General features: G+C 38.2%; 1 protein-coding gene across 2 annotated transcripts in view; it reads right to left on the bottom strand.

Annotated features, from left to right (window-relative positions):
* Positions 1–20,583, bottom strand: part of Dhc64C (dynein heavy chain, cytoplasmic) — a 353,617-nt gene that overhangs the window by 329,522 nt on the left and 3,512 nt on the right. For both annotated transcript variants that reach the window (XM_067155359.2, XM_067155358.2), the window contains exon 3: positions 7,762–7,935. In XM_067155359.2, coding sequence (XP_067011460.2) covers positions 7,762–7,935 — 174 coding nt within the window. The remainder of the gene's footprint in view (positions 1–7,761; positions 7,936–20,583) is intronic.

Genomic DNA, 20,583 nt, shown 5'->3' with positions numbered 1-20,583 from the left:
CCTCGACACATTTGACTCTACCCATCCTCTCCTCCCTTCCACGCTCCGCCATTTCTTCCCCTCTGAGTTCACTACCGCCTCTGCAGCACAGTTATAATACGAGACTCAGAGCCAACAGAAGGGCGGCTACCAACGCAACAGTAGATAGCAAATGACAGCTTTCAACAAACATGCAAGTCCTCATCTGTTCCTGACAACGTAAACAGAATTCTCTTCTTGCGTTCAACTTCTTAATCCTTCCTTTCCTTCTCTTACAAAGAACAAAGGGCCCCTTCTGCGATAATTCAACTGATGCTTCAGTTTCACCTTATGCTCACGATTTCATCAGTGGCCTTAAACATGTTGTATTTATGACTCATTTTTTTGCTTGTGTTTCACGCCTTCATGTTGTTGGCATTATGTCATTGTCACTTTGGTATTCCACTAACAATTTTAAATGAACCATTTTAATTAGAATTTTTAACGGAATAAGCTTTAGTCTCTAACAAAATAGTTTATGGTTTAATCATTGACTGTGTTTCCATTAACATGTCTGTATAATGTATTATTTTTCACATTTTAATGTACTGAATTTTAGTAACTGGCTAAACTTTTAGCTTCCATATTAATATAAGATGTACTCTTGAAGATTGTTTTTAGGCTGAAGATGCCCAAAATTGAGGGCGAAACATGTCCCATTTAACTGATAGTCTGTTTATGTAACTACTATAAGTTGAAATTGAAGTACTGAATAGGTGGATTAAAGAACACCTTCATTATTTTTTAATTTCCCGGATATGGCGATCAATCCGCCCTATCACATCAGGGGTAATGGCTCGATGGGTCTGTCCTAAGCGCATCGTCTTGCAGTGATGTGTGCCCTTATCGGAATCTCCTACGCCTCTCATGCACACTCGCCATGGACATACAGTGTTCGCCACACACAGCAGACCTGTAACGATGAGTTTTGTGTACTCCAGCACCCTCAGCCACCAGAAAACAAACCACACATATCTGCTTTTCTTTGCTTGCCTCCATTTCTACAACTGGACGAACACACGAGACCAGTTCACGCACCAGCAAAGACATAACCCAACAAATGCATACACCTGTGAGTTGCTACTATGCAGTTCTCCTACCACAGCAATGGCAGTATTGATTCCGTATGTAATACCAGCACCTCTCGTGCAGAATGTGCGTTATGGTGGGTGTTTGGTTTTCATCTGACTGCCCTTATATATCACTGCCTTCATAAGTGGGTCATGCATCTGAATTCATGCATAAAACCTCACTTACAAACCTTGCAACATAAATAACTATTCTGTACCCCTAGACAAGGTATGTCAAACTCACAGCAAATGACTTATGCCTGTGTGGCCCAAACATGTTACTAGGAATGAAATGTAATGACACTCACATTCACGGTGTTCCTACATTGAGTGTTTTTTATTTTTATTATTTGCTTTACATCGCACCGACAAAGATAGGTCTTACGGCAACGATGGGATAGGACAACAGGACTACGAGTGGGAAGGAAGCGGCCGTGGCCTTAATTAAGGTACAGCCCCAGCATTTGCTTCGTGTGAAACTGGGAACCACAGAAAACCATCTTCAGGGCTGCCGACAGTGAGGTTCGAACCCACCATCTCCTGGATGCAAACTCACAGCTGCACGACCCCAACTACATGGACAACTCACCTGATCATTGAGTGGTTTAGTGGGATTTCTTTTTTCAAGTTCATTTGAGGCGCACGGGTCCAAAATCCGCCTTATCCATTTTTTATGAAAATTGAGTTCACAGTTTATCTCTATAACTCATACGATTTAGCATCTTTTTCAACATGAAGACTGTTCCTAAACCCACTTTGTCCCCATGAAAATGTAACACAAATTCAGGTGACGTTTCCAGAAACCTGCCTTATCCTAAGATATTGTTTCCAAAATCTGCCTTATCCAAACATGGGGCACCTTAACTGGAACGTATCTCAAATAATACTCCGTGAAGTAAGCATTAGTATGATGTTTATGAAGTTCCAGGTTCACGGTGTGTTCTTCGAAACTGTTGGCAATACTATTCCCGATAATTTTGCGCCAGTTTACTAATATTGACTTTAATCACTGACATTCATTTTTATTATTTCAAAGAGCATAAATAATAAAAGAATGTCACGAATTGTATGTAGATCTTTAATTACATAAATACATGTAAGTGCGTTGATATAATAAACATGAATAAATACTTTTATTCTACTGAAGATGAGCAAGAAACTTTTTTTTCGCCTCCTGGAAATTTTGCTAAAATGGATAAGGCGGATTTTGGAACTGTGCGCCTCAATTTTATTTTGACATCAATACATGTTTGCTAAAGGACACACAATAGCTCACAAGTCATTTGAAAAAAATTGAACTGTTGGTTTCGAAAATAAAAATAAATGTATTGATGAATATGAACATTTTTTAATGAGCCAGGATCGAACTCACAAACTTGAACTCAGAAGGCCGGCGCTCTACCACCTGAGCTACTCAACCCAGCAGAACATTAATTACATTATCAATAGTAAAAACTCATCCCTTCCACATTTGACTGATTTACTGGCTATGAGGGGCTGAGCCAGATTATTAGAGAACACACTGAGTATCACTTGAAAACTGGCTGGCAAGATCGACTTTCTTTAAAAAGTTGTTCCAATCACTACCTCAAAATTTGCAAATGAATTACTAAATACAGTTGAACTTTGTTATAACAACATCAGTTTCAGCGACAACTCATCTGTAATGTCATGTTTTCTGTGTTACAGACATATTCCTCATAGGACACACATATATGCAACTACCTTGCATATTAACATTTTCAACCTCAGTTTGGAATATAATTTTTAAGAAATATTTTGTTGAAATCTGGCAACCTGGCAAATTCTTTCTTGTCCCCTTTTGTCATGGACCTCAGGAATGCAAGCACATTCCCTACCCCATTGTAGCCCGCCCGAATTCTTTCAGTATTAACAGTACCTGCATGTGGTCAGTTTCGACTAGAACTTTCCTCTGTGTGTGCACGTTTTAACGCAGTATGACCACAAAAAAAAAAAAAAGAAAAAAAAAAAAAAAACCCACCACATTTTAACATTGGAAGAAAAAGTGAAGTGATTCACCAAACTGAGAATGGAATTTAAAATGCTGATGTGTATCATGAGTTTGGCCTTATTAATTCCACTGTCCAAACGATTTGGAAGAGCAAAGATAAAAATTTTGCAGCATTTGAACAGAATGGTTCAAAAATTAAGCAGCTAAGAAAACCTGAAAGTTAAGTCTAATTAAGTTTATGTTCTGTACTTTTAATTTTCCACCTCATAGACTGATAATACGAATCTCTGTTACTACGACACACGTTTATAACGACACAATTTTTCAAGTCGCTTGGATGTCGATATAACAGAGTTCTAGTGTAACTTGTCGACACTCATATGCCTGTACAATTTGTAGTAACTTGCAGATCCATATGTGACATTATTTCCATGCTCAGAAGTACCTACCAGTATACAAATGCACAATATTTTCCTAACATTTGTGCAGCTATTGATGCAATTGGATTTTGATTTCAATCTCTGGTAATTTCTACCCAGTGAGCGTGCTAATTTATAGAGAACTAATTTTTTTTCACTGATCACTCGCAAAGCAATAATTAATTGGTGATGAAAAATATCATGAAATTATTAGTGGAAATGACGAGTGTTATAGACTTTTATGAAAGTGGCCATAGAAACTACACAGAGTATAACAGCTGTGCATCAAAGTTTTTTTTTTTTCAATGAATCTCTTCATGAAGTTGCGGACTACATCCTGTTACCTATTATATTTCATATTTATAATCATCCTAACTTATCAATGTGAGGTGTAGACATCATAATTCTCTTTTTATGTTCCACCTGTATAATAACAGTCTAACAGTTGTTCACATTTATTACTGTTTCATCAACAGTATCTTTATTAGGCCCATAGCAAGAACCTAGTGTAAGTAGTGTAGTCATACAACTGAATATTTTTTTAATAATGCAATTTATTCATTATCAAAGTGAAGACACTTTGCTTATACATTCCCACACGATTGACATGCAGCACTAAGAATTATGTTTCACATTAACATTTAATATAACTTTCCACCAACAATGTATTATTAGATTCTTAAAAGGTACAAACAGACATGGTATTTTTCTTATCCCATTTAAAAGAATGTAGACCTACTTATACATTGTGTTTTAGCCAGATAAGCTAAGGCTTTAGTCAGAATGCTTTACAATGTCAATCTATTCAGCCATTCTCCCAAAAAACGATGTAACAAAAAACAGCCTAGTGCTTTAAATATACAGATCGTAGTACTGGGAATAATTATGATAATATGAAGTACACATCTGAGTAAGTATGCTATAATCATTACTATTTAGTCATTACTATTTAGTTATTTTTCCAGGCTGAACAGTGTTTTCATTTTACATACTTTATGCACAGGTTGCTGAGATTTCCATCTTCGTCCTCGAACACTGCCAATAGTAAAAGAACTTCTAAAGGACACACAGTCAAGATAGGTGGTACATGCACCCAACTGTGCAAGCAACATTAATACCGCCACGGCAAATTGTATCACTGCAAAACCAGTGGAGTGTATTACCGCTCTAGTCTGTTCAACTTTATATGTCGCAGTGTATGTCATCCCGCAGTACCTCAACGCTACCACACACCATGCCAGTGTGGGGGAAAGTTTATTTTCCTTACTGTAGGTCAGGTGCTTAAATTCTTCTCGCAATAATTCTATTTTGTTAATGCTGCTTTTGTAGATATTCATGTCATCTTTATATCAAACATATGTTTACTCTCACATTGATTAAATTTTTGCAAAAGTGAAAATTGAAAGAATACTATGACCTTTCAATGATGTTGAGGTCGTGTGTCAAGGAGTCATTGAAAGTCATAAGATAAGCAGATTTAAGCGAACAGCACAGAAGTAATGTGAATCACCGGTATAGCGGCTGATTTATGCGTTCCTTCATGTGCGAAAGCAGAGACAACTCGCAAATTTATTGTGAATCTCGTGGATAGAAGAGGAAAAATCAAGCTCAGAACCCCGTGGTATATAGAAGATTGAATGGGGGTATAATTCAGACACAAACACAGATTAGTATGAAAATTACATCAACAGCTGAGAAGAGGAAAGGTCAGACATTGTATTTAGTCCGGAAAGCGTCGTAGAGGACCATGAAATAACTTGGAATCATGCACGGTCAACCATTTAGAAGGCGTGCGATGTAACGTATCACATGTGTTAGAAGAATGAATAATTGTAGGCTGTTTTCCTTTGTGAGGTTCTGCGAATAAAAAGAGCGACTGCGGTGACAAGTTCCTCAAATGTCAAAATCAGGTGTGATGGAAATTATAATATGGTGGTTCTATGGATTATGAAAAGCGAATCATTTATTATTGTAAGATGATGAAAATGGAATTTTGTTTTCTCTGACAATACATGAGAGAAGAAAGCAGTTAGCAAGCCAATATTGAGGATAGCTCTGATATACGTTTAAAAACTAAGAAAATCTGTTGAATTTGAAGGCCATATAGCGTTAATAAGATTAATAATAGGTTATACAGCATTGACATATGCAGGGAAGTGTTAATTAATGAAAGTGGAATTATAAGATCTGTATAAACTCTGTTTAACGAATCTTATGCAAGTTTCAGGGTTGGAACCAGTAAGATTGTCCACAATTATGAACCAAGACAATAACAAAGTGGAGATTTACGCTTAAACTGGCAGGGTCCCTGATGGATCCGAGCTCTACTGAAATGTCCGAGATAACATGAACAGATGACCAGGATACCACTGCTTACATGATGGGATGAACGACTGGATCTTCAAACGATGAGTACCCCGTACATTGTCTATCCTTGCTCTGTTTGTAGTTGCTTATTGTAGGAATAGATGTTAATATCACACAGGTGATTTTAAAGGAATAACTTGAATAATCTAATGGGTCAGTTGTTATTAATTTAGTGATGCGTTGTCCGGCCGCTCATGTGATAGAATTTCGCTTGCCGTCTGTAACTAATAGGGTTAGGCACAATCATGTTCATTCGTTGCTCCTGCACTGATGGAATAATCGTGGAATTTAATTGTAAGATAATCTCGAGCGCTGCAGGTAAGTTTTCGGATATATATGTGTGTGATAATTGGTGTTGTGGTCCTTTATATGAATAGCTCGCAGAGTGTTGTTATGTGTTTATTCAGTAGGAATTAAGTGATGTTTCGTATGCATAAATTAGGCTTTTCTTTTTCCTTTGCTTCTTTATTTAGGTAATGATTTGATGCGGTGCATATTATGATGGTGTAGTGTAGGATCGTCTGAAGTTATGATTCAGTGTGATATGTTTGTGAATGAGATTTGTTGGATAATTTATTACGATGGTAGATTTATTCTTCGAGATGGTCAATGTGATAGGATGGTTTATTGAGTAATATGTTCGCCGCGTATGTTAAGTGTCGGATAAGCAAGTGATGTATTTATTGCTGAAATTGTAAGCATTTCGAAGAGATCACGTTGAGAGTATATGAATTGTCACGGTTTGAGTTTTGGCATGACATAAATAGTGGAATAGACGAGCGAATATGTAGGTAGGATCTTCGATAATTATTACACCTGAATGGTAGATAGAATTATTTGTGGTCAATGTCACCTGTGATTACGAATTGATACTTGTAGTACTGCTTGAGGTAGCTATTTGTGCATTAGCATTATTTTCAGCATCATGGAGAGGAGCTGACGCAGCGCAGATCTTCTGGCATTGGATTATTTAACATGTCAGTAGTTAGTGGTTGATTTTTTCAGGTGCGACGATGCGGAGCATCCAGATGAATGATGGCATGTGATCATTCAGTTATGGAATAATTACATTATGATTGTTCATTAGAGATGATTCTGTATTTATGTTGAAAGACCGTTAGGGAATTCAAGTTATTAGCTAGCTAGATATTCACTGAAGGAGGCAGATAGAACAGGGAAGACAAGCTACGGATGAAAGTGAATTATAGTTGAATGAACAATTAAGAGGAAGTGGAAGACTCAATTAACTGACTTCCTTTCAAGTGATTAATAATTTTGTTGATGAAGTTTCGGAGAGTGTAATGAGTTATTGTAACATTTGAATTCAGTGTTGAATAATTCTTTTAAGAAAGACTTTGATTTAACAGAGTATGACAGGATTTACGTGAGAGTATTTTCCAAGGTGTTGCTTATTCAGATTATTATAATTATATTTAATTAGAATTGGTTATTAAATTTAATGTCCTTCCAAATTTTTATTGCAGTTATCATTTCTTGCATGGTATATAAGAACCTAGAGTAATGAGATAAGATGTAGAATCGTCAGTTTTTTATTAACTATTGAGAGTTTGTGACCGCTTTCTCGTCGAAGGGCCATGCCCTCGAGTGGAGTTTTGTGCAAACCACCGAATTCTAGCTGAGGCCTATTAAAAAGATTATTATTTCGAACCATACGCGTCCATGACGGTCACAATACATTATAATTATTTCGATCTATCTTTATTTTTTATCTTTATCTATATTTTACTATCTCCATCCAATCCTCAAGCTTCTTATATTGCAACAACAACAGATCTAAAGCATAGCAATGTATTCTAAATAACATAAAAGAACTACAATCTAATTCACATGTTTTTTTTTCAATCCTTAGATACAAGATAACTCTAAAACAAATAGTAAAGAAATTACTCCTTACCTGTCGGCTCGTCCACTCTCTTTGACGTAAGACTTGAAGAACGGAGCCATAGTCTTGCTGATGTAGGAGTGAAGTGTCTCATACGGGGATCCTTCACTAAAGCTTATGACTCTTAATTGAGATTGAATACTCTTGTCTGCTTCAAGAACAGAGCCTCGCTTCACACAGACCACACTGAAAAAATTAAAAGAAATACATTTATCCTATGAATATGATTTATCCTGTATGTATGATGGAAGCAAATGTTAAAGTCAGAACTGAAAGAACTGGATGATTTAAGTTAACAAATGGTGTAAAGCAAGGAAGTGCCTTCTAACCTCTACTATTTATAGTGGTGATGGATTATATAATATGGATGGTAGCACATACGACTGGAGAGAGAAGAATGAAAGCAGTGTTGTTTGCAGATGATCTACTAATACGGGGAAACAGTGAGAGTGAAGTACAGGAACAGCTAAATGTATGGGAGGAAGTTGTGTCATCTTATGGAATGAAGTTATCAGCCCAACAAAAGAGTGGAGTGCTGGTAACGGCATGAAACAAGAACTGAGCATATAATGGCATGACACTGGGAGGAAGACAGTTGAAAAGAACAGAAAGCTTTAAATAACTGGGAAGTGTAATTGAAGAAACTGGAGGAAACAGGATGGAAATCAAGCTGACGGAACAATCCTTTAGCATGTCAACGATTACATTTTCAATGACGCATCAAGTTGCTCCCGAGATTCTAATGCACTGCTCCTAGAGTGAGGCCTAGATGGCCGAGGTGTCCAGATCAAACTCTTTTGAAGACCGAACAGATGACAGAGTTTTGACATTCTTTTTTATCCTACCTAAGGTGTTCAGATATTCCTGCATTTTAAGCAGAGATATTTGACAATGCTCCAATATCTACTTCAACAATGAGAAATATATACTTCATATTCACAACAAAGAGCCAAGAAAGATTTTTTTTTTTATGAGATGAGAGAGAGAGTGTATGGTGTTCAGATTTTCAATTTGATTGTCCATTTATAATATAACTTGAAAATTGCCATTTTGGTACTGTTTAGTGGTTGTGTACAGGAACAGACATCCAACCAACTCCAAGCTGCCATTCACACTAATTTATGTCTACAGAACGCAATCTCAAAACCTAGTTGCCACGGTACGTACGGTATTCGGTACTGTTCCCGATCTGTTGCATTTCCTTCAGTAATTTGTATCTTTCATATACAGCCTCTGACTCTCTAGTCATGACAAGGGGAAAGGTGAATGGTTGCCGCTCATGATGGAAAAATAAATCACAATATTGTCAGTGTATGTTGTCGATGAAATTGCACGAAAATGTGGACACAAAGTACTGTAAGTAGACTTCCAACCTGTTGCTGCTATTTTAATGCCATTGAGAACTTCACTCAGATTAAAGGATTAATTGATGCAAAATATAAGTTTCACATTTTCCGAAGTAGAAAACCTGTGAGCTGAAGTTGTGGTGAATGTTGGTGCACCATACATAAACAGTAATGTGTGACAAAATAAAGTAGTAGTACACTGTCAAAAATTCACTCACCTTTTTCAGAACTGGAGACAGTAATAATGACATATCATTTCAGGGTTTCTGTGACTCTTTATGTGGCCGTTGTTTAACAGCAGTGAACAGAAATCAGTGAAGCAACAGAAATCCTTATTATGTAATGTTATATAAATTGTGTCTTGTCATCATTTTGGGTAAACAAAAACATTTAAAAAACTGAAGAACTGATGCAAAGCAAATTATTGTATGTAGCTTTCTTATTTAAAAATTATTACATATTTAGGCCTATGAAGAAATGGACTATGAAGAAGATTTATGTTCAAAGAGATTTTTATACATGACTTGTGAGGCAGGGTGTGCCACGTGTAAGTGGCCCTTTCCTGTCGTTTTGTAATATCCGCTAATATGCAAATTCAGCAGAAAGGATTATTCTAGATCATTGTCATTGGCCAAAGTACATGTGTTTTTACTGGCCAGTATATTGAGATTTTTAATTGGTGAATGTGGCAAACTGGAGTGTTGCTATTGGTTATTTGTAATCACTCGATTTCCTGTTTGCGGCTCCTCGCGTGTGCGAGTTAATTTGTCCGCGTCTTTGAATTTGGATCACTACAGCGGGCGGACGCGTTTGTCCCGCAATGGGTCTTCAGCCGGCCAAGGTAAGCACTATGTTACTGGCTTACATTATTTAAATGCATTCTTGTGTTTCAGACTATTTCCACTTAATGTAACTTCCGTAATTATGTAGAATTTCATCTTATGTGCCAGAGTTTCCTCTAGTTTTCCACATTTACCAAAAGAGCATTTATATAACTTAGCGATTATGCTAGTCCGCAACATGTTGTTTTCGGAGGCAGACGTTCTTTTCTAACTCTAGTTGTAATTGTAAGTAACTGTAACACACCTTCTTGAATAGTTACTTAATTTTTCTTTCATTCAAGGTTGCCTTTAATTCCATAAATTTAACTTGAATGTGAACCTCTATGTCAAAGTTGTTCATTCCGTAAATTTAACTTTAATGTGAACCTCTATGCCAAAGTTTGTTCGTGACCGAAGAGCTTAATTGTTTCCCTTACACATCTTTTGTTTTGTGTCTCAGGTATCAGTTAAAAACGTAGTTCATTTATTTGTTCATTTATAAGTGTATGTTCATTTTCTCAATAATTATTTGTTGGGTGTATTATTGTAAATCTTTTCTCCCCCATAACGCCATACCTTCCCATGGACCTCATAGGGTTCCTGCACCTCCCACTCTCCTCCCTTAGTTGTCTTTCTAGGCCTGTAAGTGTTCCCTTGTATTTGATTTAATTTTGAGTACCGGTATTGATAGTTTTCCGTCAAGTTTCCATGCTCTGACATGAATTCACCGCCACTGTGTCATTTTACTATATCCTTATTCATATTATTAAGTGTCTCTTATTTACTATTTCTTTATTCACATTTTATTATTATATTTATGTCAACATTTATTATTATTGTTGTTATTATTTGTGTACTCTCAAATTGACGGTTACACTTTAGATTTCTGGAATGATCCCTTTGTAGGCCATAATCTTCCTGTGCCAGTCATTAGCAGTGAGCAATTTACTGTTTCCTCGTTCTCTTTTATTCTGAATTTTTTTTTCTCATTTTATTGTCAGAGGAGTTCATACAGCGAGTTTTCAATGCAATCTCTTTATTCGTCAGTTTTTCTGAGTACCATGGTACATTTTACAAGGGCTGTGTGCTGCATTTGTATTGTAACAGCTTTTTCTTGGAACATCAGAGCACAGACAACATAGGTAAGGCCAAGTGATTAGTGAACTGTCAATATAGACAAACTGCTTGGAGCATAAGGTGTTCAGATATTCCTACTTTTAAGTAAAACTTCTTTATTAATCCGTTAGTTCAGTATAAAAAGAGCTCAACTCCTTTCACTTTATCTTTACAACTAAAGGCTACGCAAAACTCAAAGATAATGGTTGTGCGTTCACAGCAAGAAATTTTGTATTTTCAGTTTGTCTCTCTACGAGTGTGGCAAGTGCTTCTTCTTGCATTAAATTGTGGTTGTATGGCTGCAGGTTTTCTATTTATTTATGAATATATTTATTGAATAAAGATTAAATTTAATACATGTTAAAGTTGTAGAACGGTTCCTTAAAACAATAGCTCTCAAATCAGGTGATTTGAGTTGACAATGCAGTTCAGGTTTTACAGTCTTCCACCATATCTATCATGTTATTTCTTATGAACATCACACTAAAACACAGAGTAGTGGCACGGGGTCCTATGTGACCTGGCTCAAATGTATTTTGTTAGATTGCACTTATTACTTTTAAACTTAAGAGACCTTGGCTGCCCCACACCTCTCCCCACATTCATTGCCCTTTGAGGTCAGTGGCATTGTAGTGAAGGCTGTTGATTTTTAGAACGAGATTGTTGTCAAGCGGTGTAATTGAGTGACTCAGACCCCGTGCCACCAGTCCCATTCGTCGGAGTGTACCCAGCGAGTTACTTGTGTAATCATGCTAGGAATTCATTCAGTCAATCCCTTATCACTGAAATGAGTTACGAAGAGTATGAGGCAAGGGTGTTATCTTTTTTACAGTCTGTGGAAGAGGAAGAAGTTTTAGTGAGAGTGAGGATGAATTAGAAGTAGTAGACTAACAGTGATACGGGATAGAGCGTTAATGAAGAAGTAGTAAATATTAAGTGATGATAATTTACTTTTCAACGGTTTTTGACCATAACAGGAAAGGAAAGCAGCTGACTGACTTTTAGTTCTGCAGGTGTTAGAGCAGGAGATGCGGTGTCATCGGCATACTGCAGTTCTGTCACCCGGGTAACCAGAGTATGTCTTTGTGAGCAAAGTCTTGCCAGATTGAAAAAGCCTCCATCAAAACAAAATTTTATCTCCATGCCTAAGTTGTTTGCAGATGATTCATGCAGCATATCAGCCATGTACAGTGCAAAGAGTGTAGGAGCAAGCACACAGCCTTATTTCAATCCACGAGTGATTGGGAACGAATCTGATACAGAGTTACCATGAAGAACCTGTCCAGACTCGCCATCATGAAGAGCTTGAATCAATTCCAAATAACGTTCAGGACATCCAAAATGCCTCAATACTTTCCACATAGCAGATGAATCAAAGGCTTTTCCCAGATCATAGAAAACTAAATAAAGAGGCTGCTGTTGCTCTCTGCATTTCCCTCGAGTTGTCTAGCACAGAAGATCATATCTGTTGTGCCTCTGAAGGTTCGGAAACCACACTGAGACTCTGGCAAAATCCTCTCCGAGATAACTCGGAGCCGGTTTAATAGAACTCTTGAGAGAATGTTACCTGCAATTCACAAAAGCAATATACCATGGTAGTTCCCACATACACTATAATCGCCATTCTTGAAGATGGTGATGATGGTAGCATTCTTCAAATCGTCAGGTACTTCTCAAGGAAACCCACTGATATACTGCAGGAATAACATTACGTAGTCTGTGTTCTTTCCAGAAATTTTCGTTAGCAGGGTCGGGAATACTACGTAGAAAATGAATATAATAAAATTTCAATTTATTCCCCTCAAGGCATTAACAATAATACCAGACAGGTAAACATTAACTGCAAAATTGTGAACTATCTTAGTGTTATTATCACGAACAAGACATAACAGACTATTCTGAACTTCTAGTATTCTACTGCTTGTTCATAATCATGAATCACCGGGGCTCACCACTATGTTGCTGTGGAGTGCCATATGGGTTTGTAACATAATGCGGAATTGAGAGCTCCAGGCCAATCAAGACACCAATCGTGCAGACACTATGTGATAGTCAAGCTAAATCTTTAAACTCCGGTGTAATTGATGCAATTATGCCGACAATAATGAAGATTTATCATTTAAATACACAGTTTTACACTATTTGCATTTTCATTTGGAGCACTCAATGACTCAAATATGTATTAATTTTGTTTAACTAACACATATCTAGGTTATGTTAGGGCGAGCGGTCTGTAAAAGCGGCAGGGCGGTATGCCCATTAAAAAGGTCCTAGGCACCGATAGTTAGCAGAAACTGAGCCTGCCAGCTGAATTCAGCAAGATAAGGTGTTTAATAAAGGTTATTCCTGTGCATGACAAGTTTTGCTTTTATAATATTTATATGCTGTGAAGCTAATTAGTATTTGATATATACATTTATTTTTGATAATATATCATGCTATTGAGTTAGTAAACCTAATACATCAATATACAATACATAAAAATTAGTAATTTTGTTATTACAAGTTCAGAGTGGTCAGAAAGTGCCCCACACCACCTCTCACGTTGCATCAATGAGCACCACCTGTCCGGGGTTGAAGTTTTTACACATTCTGGTTTAGTCTACTTTATATTTTGCCATGTGTACGTACATACATACATTAGAACGAGAAAAATGCAGTCAGCTATGCAAATGCAACAACACTGAGCGAGTTGGCTGTACAGTGTAAGCTTGCATTCAGCAGACAGTGGGCTGAACCCCACTGTCGGCAGCTCTGAAGATGGTTTTGCGTGGTTACCCATTTTCACAAAAGGCAAATGCTGAGGGTGTTCTTCAATTAAGGCCACAGCCACTTCCTTCCCACTCCTAGCCCTTTCCTATCCCATTATCGTCATAAAACCTACAGTATCTGTGTAGGTGTGACGTAAAGCAATTTGTAAGGGGGAATGAAAGGGAGGGGGATGCAACAAAAGCAAAAAGTTGGTAATGTGGGATTTGGAACAAAAAATTACTGCTCATTGTGTGGCAGACCAATAACGTGTATAGTCACATCGCACCCTGAGGCTTGAACATGACCAGGCATACTTAGCCCTTAAGAATACAACTTGTTTTGGCAGAGATTATCCCACTCTTGCATAGCAACTTCAGTCAGTTGCTGAATGTTGGCAGAAGGATTATGATGGTGGGCAACTGCTCTATTCAGTTCACACTAGTGTTGGCTAGTGAGTGTATGATTCGAAGCAGTGCATCGATTCATTCAAGTCTCCAAGTGAATCGATTCACAGGAACGGCGAGCTCACAGCACACGATTTAGCTGACTAGCAGCAGGCAAAGCTGAGTGGCTCACTCATGGATCAATGAGACACAACACACACACGGTTCATTATCGGCACACTGGACATTGATATAAATGTTGATTCCCATAGGGAACTTACAAAACATTTGTCCTGAATGAGTAAATTTATAATACCAATATAATGGTCCGTTATTGGACATTATAAATTTTCCAGCTAACTCATTCTTGGTTGCCTGCGTTTCGCCGTCGTGTGCTGACTAGCCTTGCGTCTTGGGAGGTGTGCTAAGTCCCAACTGATGAGCCCAACTTAGCACACGAGGGCGAAACGCAGGCAACCAAGAATGAGTTGGCTGGAAAATTTATAATGTCCAATAATGGACCATTATATTGGTATTACACTGGAATTGGCGGGGAGTCAAACTTCCGCTACAGGCGAGACATACAGAGCCATTGCACACTGAAAGAATCGTACGCAATCACGGCTCAGACAACACACACACAGTTCATATCGGCACAGTGGACAATGGCGGGGAGCCAAACTTCCGCTGCAGCGAGACATGAAGAACCATCGCACACTGAAAGAATCGTACGCTAAGACAGGCTCTCGCTCTCAGCCCATTTGAAAATGATACCAATTTGCATTCACTGTCGTCTTCTTACAGGGAAGTTTAAATAATATATGGATTTATTTGCAGTGTTAAAAAGGTAGTCAAAACATAATCTGAAAGTAAATAGGTAGGCTATTAGGTTCTTCTATTTATTAGTTTAATGAATCAGTATTATAACTTAGTTGACATTCAACAATTAATTCAACTCAACTCTCTAGCCTACCTTAAAAGTCATGCTCGTGACCACTCGAAATTGTCTGTATTATACTGGGAAGAACCGCTCAGCATTCTATCAGTACGTATGTCACATCCTTGCACAAGACTTCAATAACTGAATCACGAGATGACCGGTGTACGTGGACAGTGGGCAAGTGAGCCAACTGACGTAATAACTTAAAAAGATGTTTAATCAGAAAACCACAGGGCTACTATGCATCTTGGGTAGCCTATACAAAATATGACGATTTAAAAAATCCTCTACTGATAGAAAGAGACATTTGCAAAGATGACCGAGCGAGTTGGTCTTGCATTCGGGGGATGGTGAGTTCTGGGTTCGAATCCTACCGTCGGCAGCCGTTAAGATGGTTTTCCGTGGTTTCCTATTCTCACACCAGGCAAATGCTGGTGGTGTACCTTAACTAAGACCATTCGTTGCCATAAGGCCTGTGTGTCGGTGCAAGGTAAAGCAACTGATTTGATATATATTTAATATGCAGGCTACTTATTGCAAACACAGGTATTTTTATACCTGGCTACTTATTGCAAACACAGGTATTTTTATACCTAATTCTGTATATATAATAGAGTTGTGACTTTCAGAGAACTGAGGGAAAACCATAAGTTGGTGTATAAAATTTGAGTTACATCAGTTCTTATTAACAAATGTTTTTTCATCTAATTCTATATACTTATTTAATGGAGTTGTCACTGCAGGGAAAAGACTTTGTAACAATTTGATGCAAAGAGGTGGTTGCCAGGAGAAACCTCAATCTGAAAGCTAGATGACGCGTAGGAAAGCAGTTCATAGAATGAAGACTAGATAGCAGCAGCAAGCTTTGAATGTTGTTGCTGCTGTCTTATGAGTAGACACTACACAGATATAAAAGGAATGGTGACTATAATGTGCCGTGAATCGACCACTGTTGCGATTCCGTAATGTGAATGAAATCAAATTAATTGATTCATCAAAATGAATCGAATATCCCATCACTAGCTCACTCCTTCCATGATAAAACATAGTTCATGTATGCAAAATATCCCATACCATGTGTCTCAAAGAACTGTTTGACCACTCTGGCTCAATGCACATGAAGATTTTATCATCTGCTCATGTACAGCCCTTGCTCACAGACAGGAGATGATCTCCCTGTACACCAAACCAGTCATGTGCCCTAGATAGGAATTAGATGTATATGTTGACCAAACATAATCCCACTCCATAACATGACTGAACTTCCATACAGCTGATGGCGCTCCAGGACGAGGGACTCATTCCATCTCTCACCAGATCATTTCTAGACTAATGCTCCTGTTGTACACATGCAAAATTTTGATACCTCGTCAGAAAAGCATGTATGCTTCCACTGTTCCTGATACCTTGGGCTACAAGTTGTTACTCATATCACACAAACTGTCTTATGGAGTAGTTTAAGAGAAGCTTTCGGCACAGGCTTCGTTTACGTAAATCCTCCATTGCGCAGACAATGTGTCTGATACGACACTTTCACTCCAGTGGCCTCAGAAAATCCTGACTGAACGAGGTGGCAGTAGCAGCAGGCCTAAAACATGCTGAATCCAACAATACTGATCCTCCCTGCTGGTTTTTTGCATGGGTATCTCATCTGTTGTTGATCAGCCACCATTTATATCTCCCTCAACGTTTTCCAAACTCTGTAAACATCATTCCGACTCACTCCAACACGAGTGGCAACATCCACTTGTCAACATCCTCCTTGCAGCTATGTTACTATTTGAATGCAGTAAGTAGTAGAAATGGGTACTCTTGCAATGTTCACCGCAAGTCCTACACATGCTGTCTATACACCACCAACTTTACAAATGAGGCTATTAAATTGACCAACATGACAAATGCCTCTTGTCGGACAAATATCAAACCTACCTGGGTTTAGCGTCACTATGTGTTTCAGACAGTGGACTAAAGAGAATACTGTATAACATGTTTTAGGTACCATGACATATGTAAGATGCTAATCACCTATTCAATACCTTAAAATTTTTAAACAATTAGGAATCTACCTTTATTTCCACATGAGACATGTTTCGCCTTTCATTGAAGCCATCATCAGTTACAGTACTACCTGAAGTCATAAATCAGGTACCTGATTTGTATTTAAATTGTAATTACTAAGAAATAATATTGACATAGGACACAAGCGCACGGTATAGCTGTTTATAAAAGTTCTACAAAGTGGTATATATAGTTTCCGCCCGATTCTCGTTCTAGCTGTGTTGACAATGTAATAAATAGGCGGTCCCGAGTTAGCCTCGGGCACGGTCAGTCTGCACTATTACCCCCACCCCGATAAACACACAGACTCGGTCTCCAATGTGTTAAGAAGCCATACATTAAGTCGCTAATGTTAAATTTCCATTGCAACTTAAAGGTTATTTTGAAGACTGTTTTGTATGAGCACGTCCCTGTCACTTTTCATTGCGTAGTTCAAGGATCAGACTAACAGATGGCACTCAAATCTAAAAATCCAAAATTCTTACCCTTCCCGCCTTTTTCCTTCATAACATAAAATTTTGGTTTAAAAACTTCACAGTTAAATCCGTACTGACCTCCAATCAAATTGAGATAGAGTTTCCACCTATTCAATACTTTATAGGATAACATAGGCAAACACCAGTTGACAATGAATGTTTTTAGATTACCTTCTAAATTGTTATTTATAGGATCTATTGTCTGTGTCAATTTTAAATGAACTATTAGCTGAAGATGTCTTACATTAAGATGAAAATGAAATGGCGTATGGCTTTTAGTGCCGGGATTTTCCAAGGACAAGTTCGTCTTGATGAGGATGAAGCGATGATGAAGACAACACATACACCCAGCCCCCATGCCAGGGAAATTAACCAATTATGGTTAAAATTCCCGACCCTGCTGGGAATCGAACCCAAGACCCCTGTGACCAAAGGCCAACACGTTAACCATTTAGCCATGGAGCCAGACTACATTAAGATAAAACATGTCTTAAAATGTGTTAGTCCTATGTAATGTAAGGCAAATAAAGTACCGAATAGGTGGAAACTACCCAAATTTAAGTTTTGTAAAATTTTGTCACACAACTTAAGGTACGGTTTCATGGAGAGCGTCACACATAATTAGAAGGTACAACAAGGTTTTTAACTCTTAACTAACATTGGAGAAACCAGCATTTATTTTGACAAAAACTAGGCATTTCTATGACGATGGTTACACATTCTAAAACATGTTATAATTTTCTAAACAAACTAAAAATTGATTTCTTTTTTTTACTATAAAATGCAAAATAACAGAGATGATGATGTTCTTAACATATATTTTAAATTAGCAAGGGTGTAATGTCCCTTGAAAAATGATTTTGCAAACGTGCAAGCATTTTCCGAGTTTTGTTTCTTCTGGAAAAGGGCGGGGGGGGGGAATCACAGCATAAATTGTTTGATATACGGTAATTTCTAAACGGAAGAATTTAGCGTAAGCGGAACTTGTCTCGCCTACAGAACATATCCCAAGGAATGCTGCTGTTCAAACCACGCCCAGCCAATACCAACACAGAAAATGGCAGCATTTGGCACATTGAGTCTCTGTTTTAATTCTTCTATATACAAAAGAATACATTTAGATGTGGGATGTTTAGTCCATGGCAAGCATAAAGGAAGCATATCTCTTATCTGTTACTTCAGGTATCTCTTTACATCATTTTTATATGTCTTTTACCGAGCTCGATAGCTGCAGTCGCTTAAGTGCGGCCAGTATCCAGTAATTGGGAGATAGTGGGTTCGAGCCCCACTGTCGGCAGCCCTGAAGATGGTTTTCCATTTTCACACCAGGCAAATACTGGGGCTGTACCATAATTAAGGCTACGGCCGATTCCTTCCAATTCCTAGGTCTTTCCTATCCTATCGTCGCCATAAGACCTATCTGTGTCAGTGCGACGTAAAACAAATAGCAAAAAAATATATATACGTCTTTTACTGTTCCAGAAACATGGGTACCTGCAATCAAATCTCTACCTGCCTAAACTTCTATCCTGCCACCAATTCTTTTCCTGTATCTTCTCCCATTCTGAGCTACTCCTGACCAGGTCTTTTTCTGTCTGCTTCATTCTGTCATCTCTAGGTCTGTCTCATAGTCCTTTTCCAGTACTCTTTTGGTACAGCTTTGGCACCCTTCCTGCGAATGAGAGGTTAGAGATCCAACATGGCACAGCTCAGACAACCTCACAATATACACATCAGGCCTATCAAACATTGGCATGTTATACACAGAAAGAATGGCTTTTTCTTTTTGCTGTGTGGACAGCATGCACCGCGGCAATAGAAAAGTTTCTCAGGAGGAGTGCGCCCTGCAGAGCCACTGTTTCCACGACGCTCCTACAAAGTGACAAACATAGGTTAGAGTTAATGAATGACTTTCATGCCATGCCTGCAGGATGCACCGTGGCCACAGTAAAGAGATTCTCGATGGGAGTCTGGCCCCATAAGGGCTAATGTTACCACAACAGAGATAGTCCAGGACACTCCTACAACCTTCAATTAGTTGATACACTAACATCGAAAATAGACTGATCGCAACCAGCACACACGACGAGTTATAAAATTCACAGTTTATTTATTTTCACCAAATGTGGCAGCCATAGGGTCACATTTGACGCAAATTCTATCGGAAACAATATGAATTTAGCCTTCGTCACAACATGCCAATAGCTTCAAAGAAAATTGTTGCATTTATCACTTTTATACTGTCTCCAGTGTTCTCCCCTGAAATTTTCATTAGCTGGGTGGCAGGAATGAGCAGCTGAGCGGGGAATATTACGTAGAAAATGAATGTGATATAATTTCAACTTATTCCCCCTCAGGCCAGTAACAATAATATTAGACAGGTAAAAACTAACTGCAAAAATGAACTGTTTTAGTGCTATCACAATGAAGACATAACAGAGTATTTTGAACTTCTAGTGTTCTACTGCTCTTTCATAACCACTCGGTTGCTATGCAGAGCCAGAAGGGTTTGTTATGTTCCATGGAATCGAGTGCTCGCACGTGATTCCACGCTAATCCAGACACCGCTCGTGCACGACACTCCGTAATAAGCTGAACTCCGATGTAACTCGCGCAATTATGCTGACAATAATGAAGATTTTTCACTTAAACAGTTTTACAGTGTTTACATTTTAATTTGGAACACATAATGACTGAAATATGTGTAGCCTCCATGGCTCAGGCGGCAGCACGCTAGCCTCTCACTGATGGGTTCCGTTGTTCAAATCCTGGTCACTATGTGAGATTTGTGCTGGACAAAGTGGAGGCGGGACAGGTTTTTTCTCCTGGTACTCCGGTTTTCCCTGTCATCTTTTATCTCAGCGACACTCTCCACTATCATTTCATCTGTCAGTCATTAATCAATGCCCCAGAAGAGTGCGACAGGCTTTGGCAGCCGGCACA

Source organism: Anabrus simplex, chromosome 11, assembly GCF_040414725.1.
Source record: "Anabrus simplex isolate iqAnaSimp1 chromosome 11, ASM4041472v1, whole genome shotgun sequence".
NCBI classification, from domain to species: Eukaryota; Metazoa; Arthropoda; class Insecta; order Orthoptera; family Tettigoniidae; genus Anabrus; species Anabrus simplex.
Note: the sequence above shows the minus strand (reverse complement) of the source record. Positions and strands in the feature narration are given on the sequence as shown.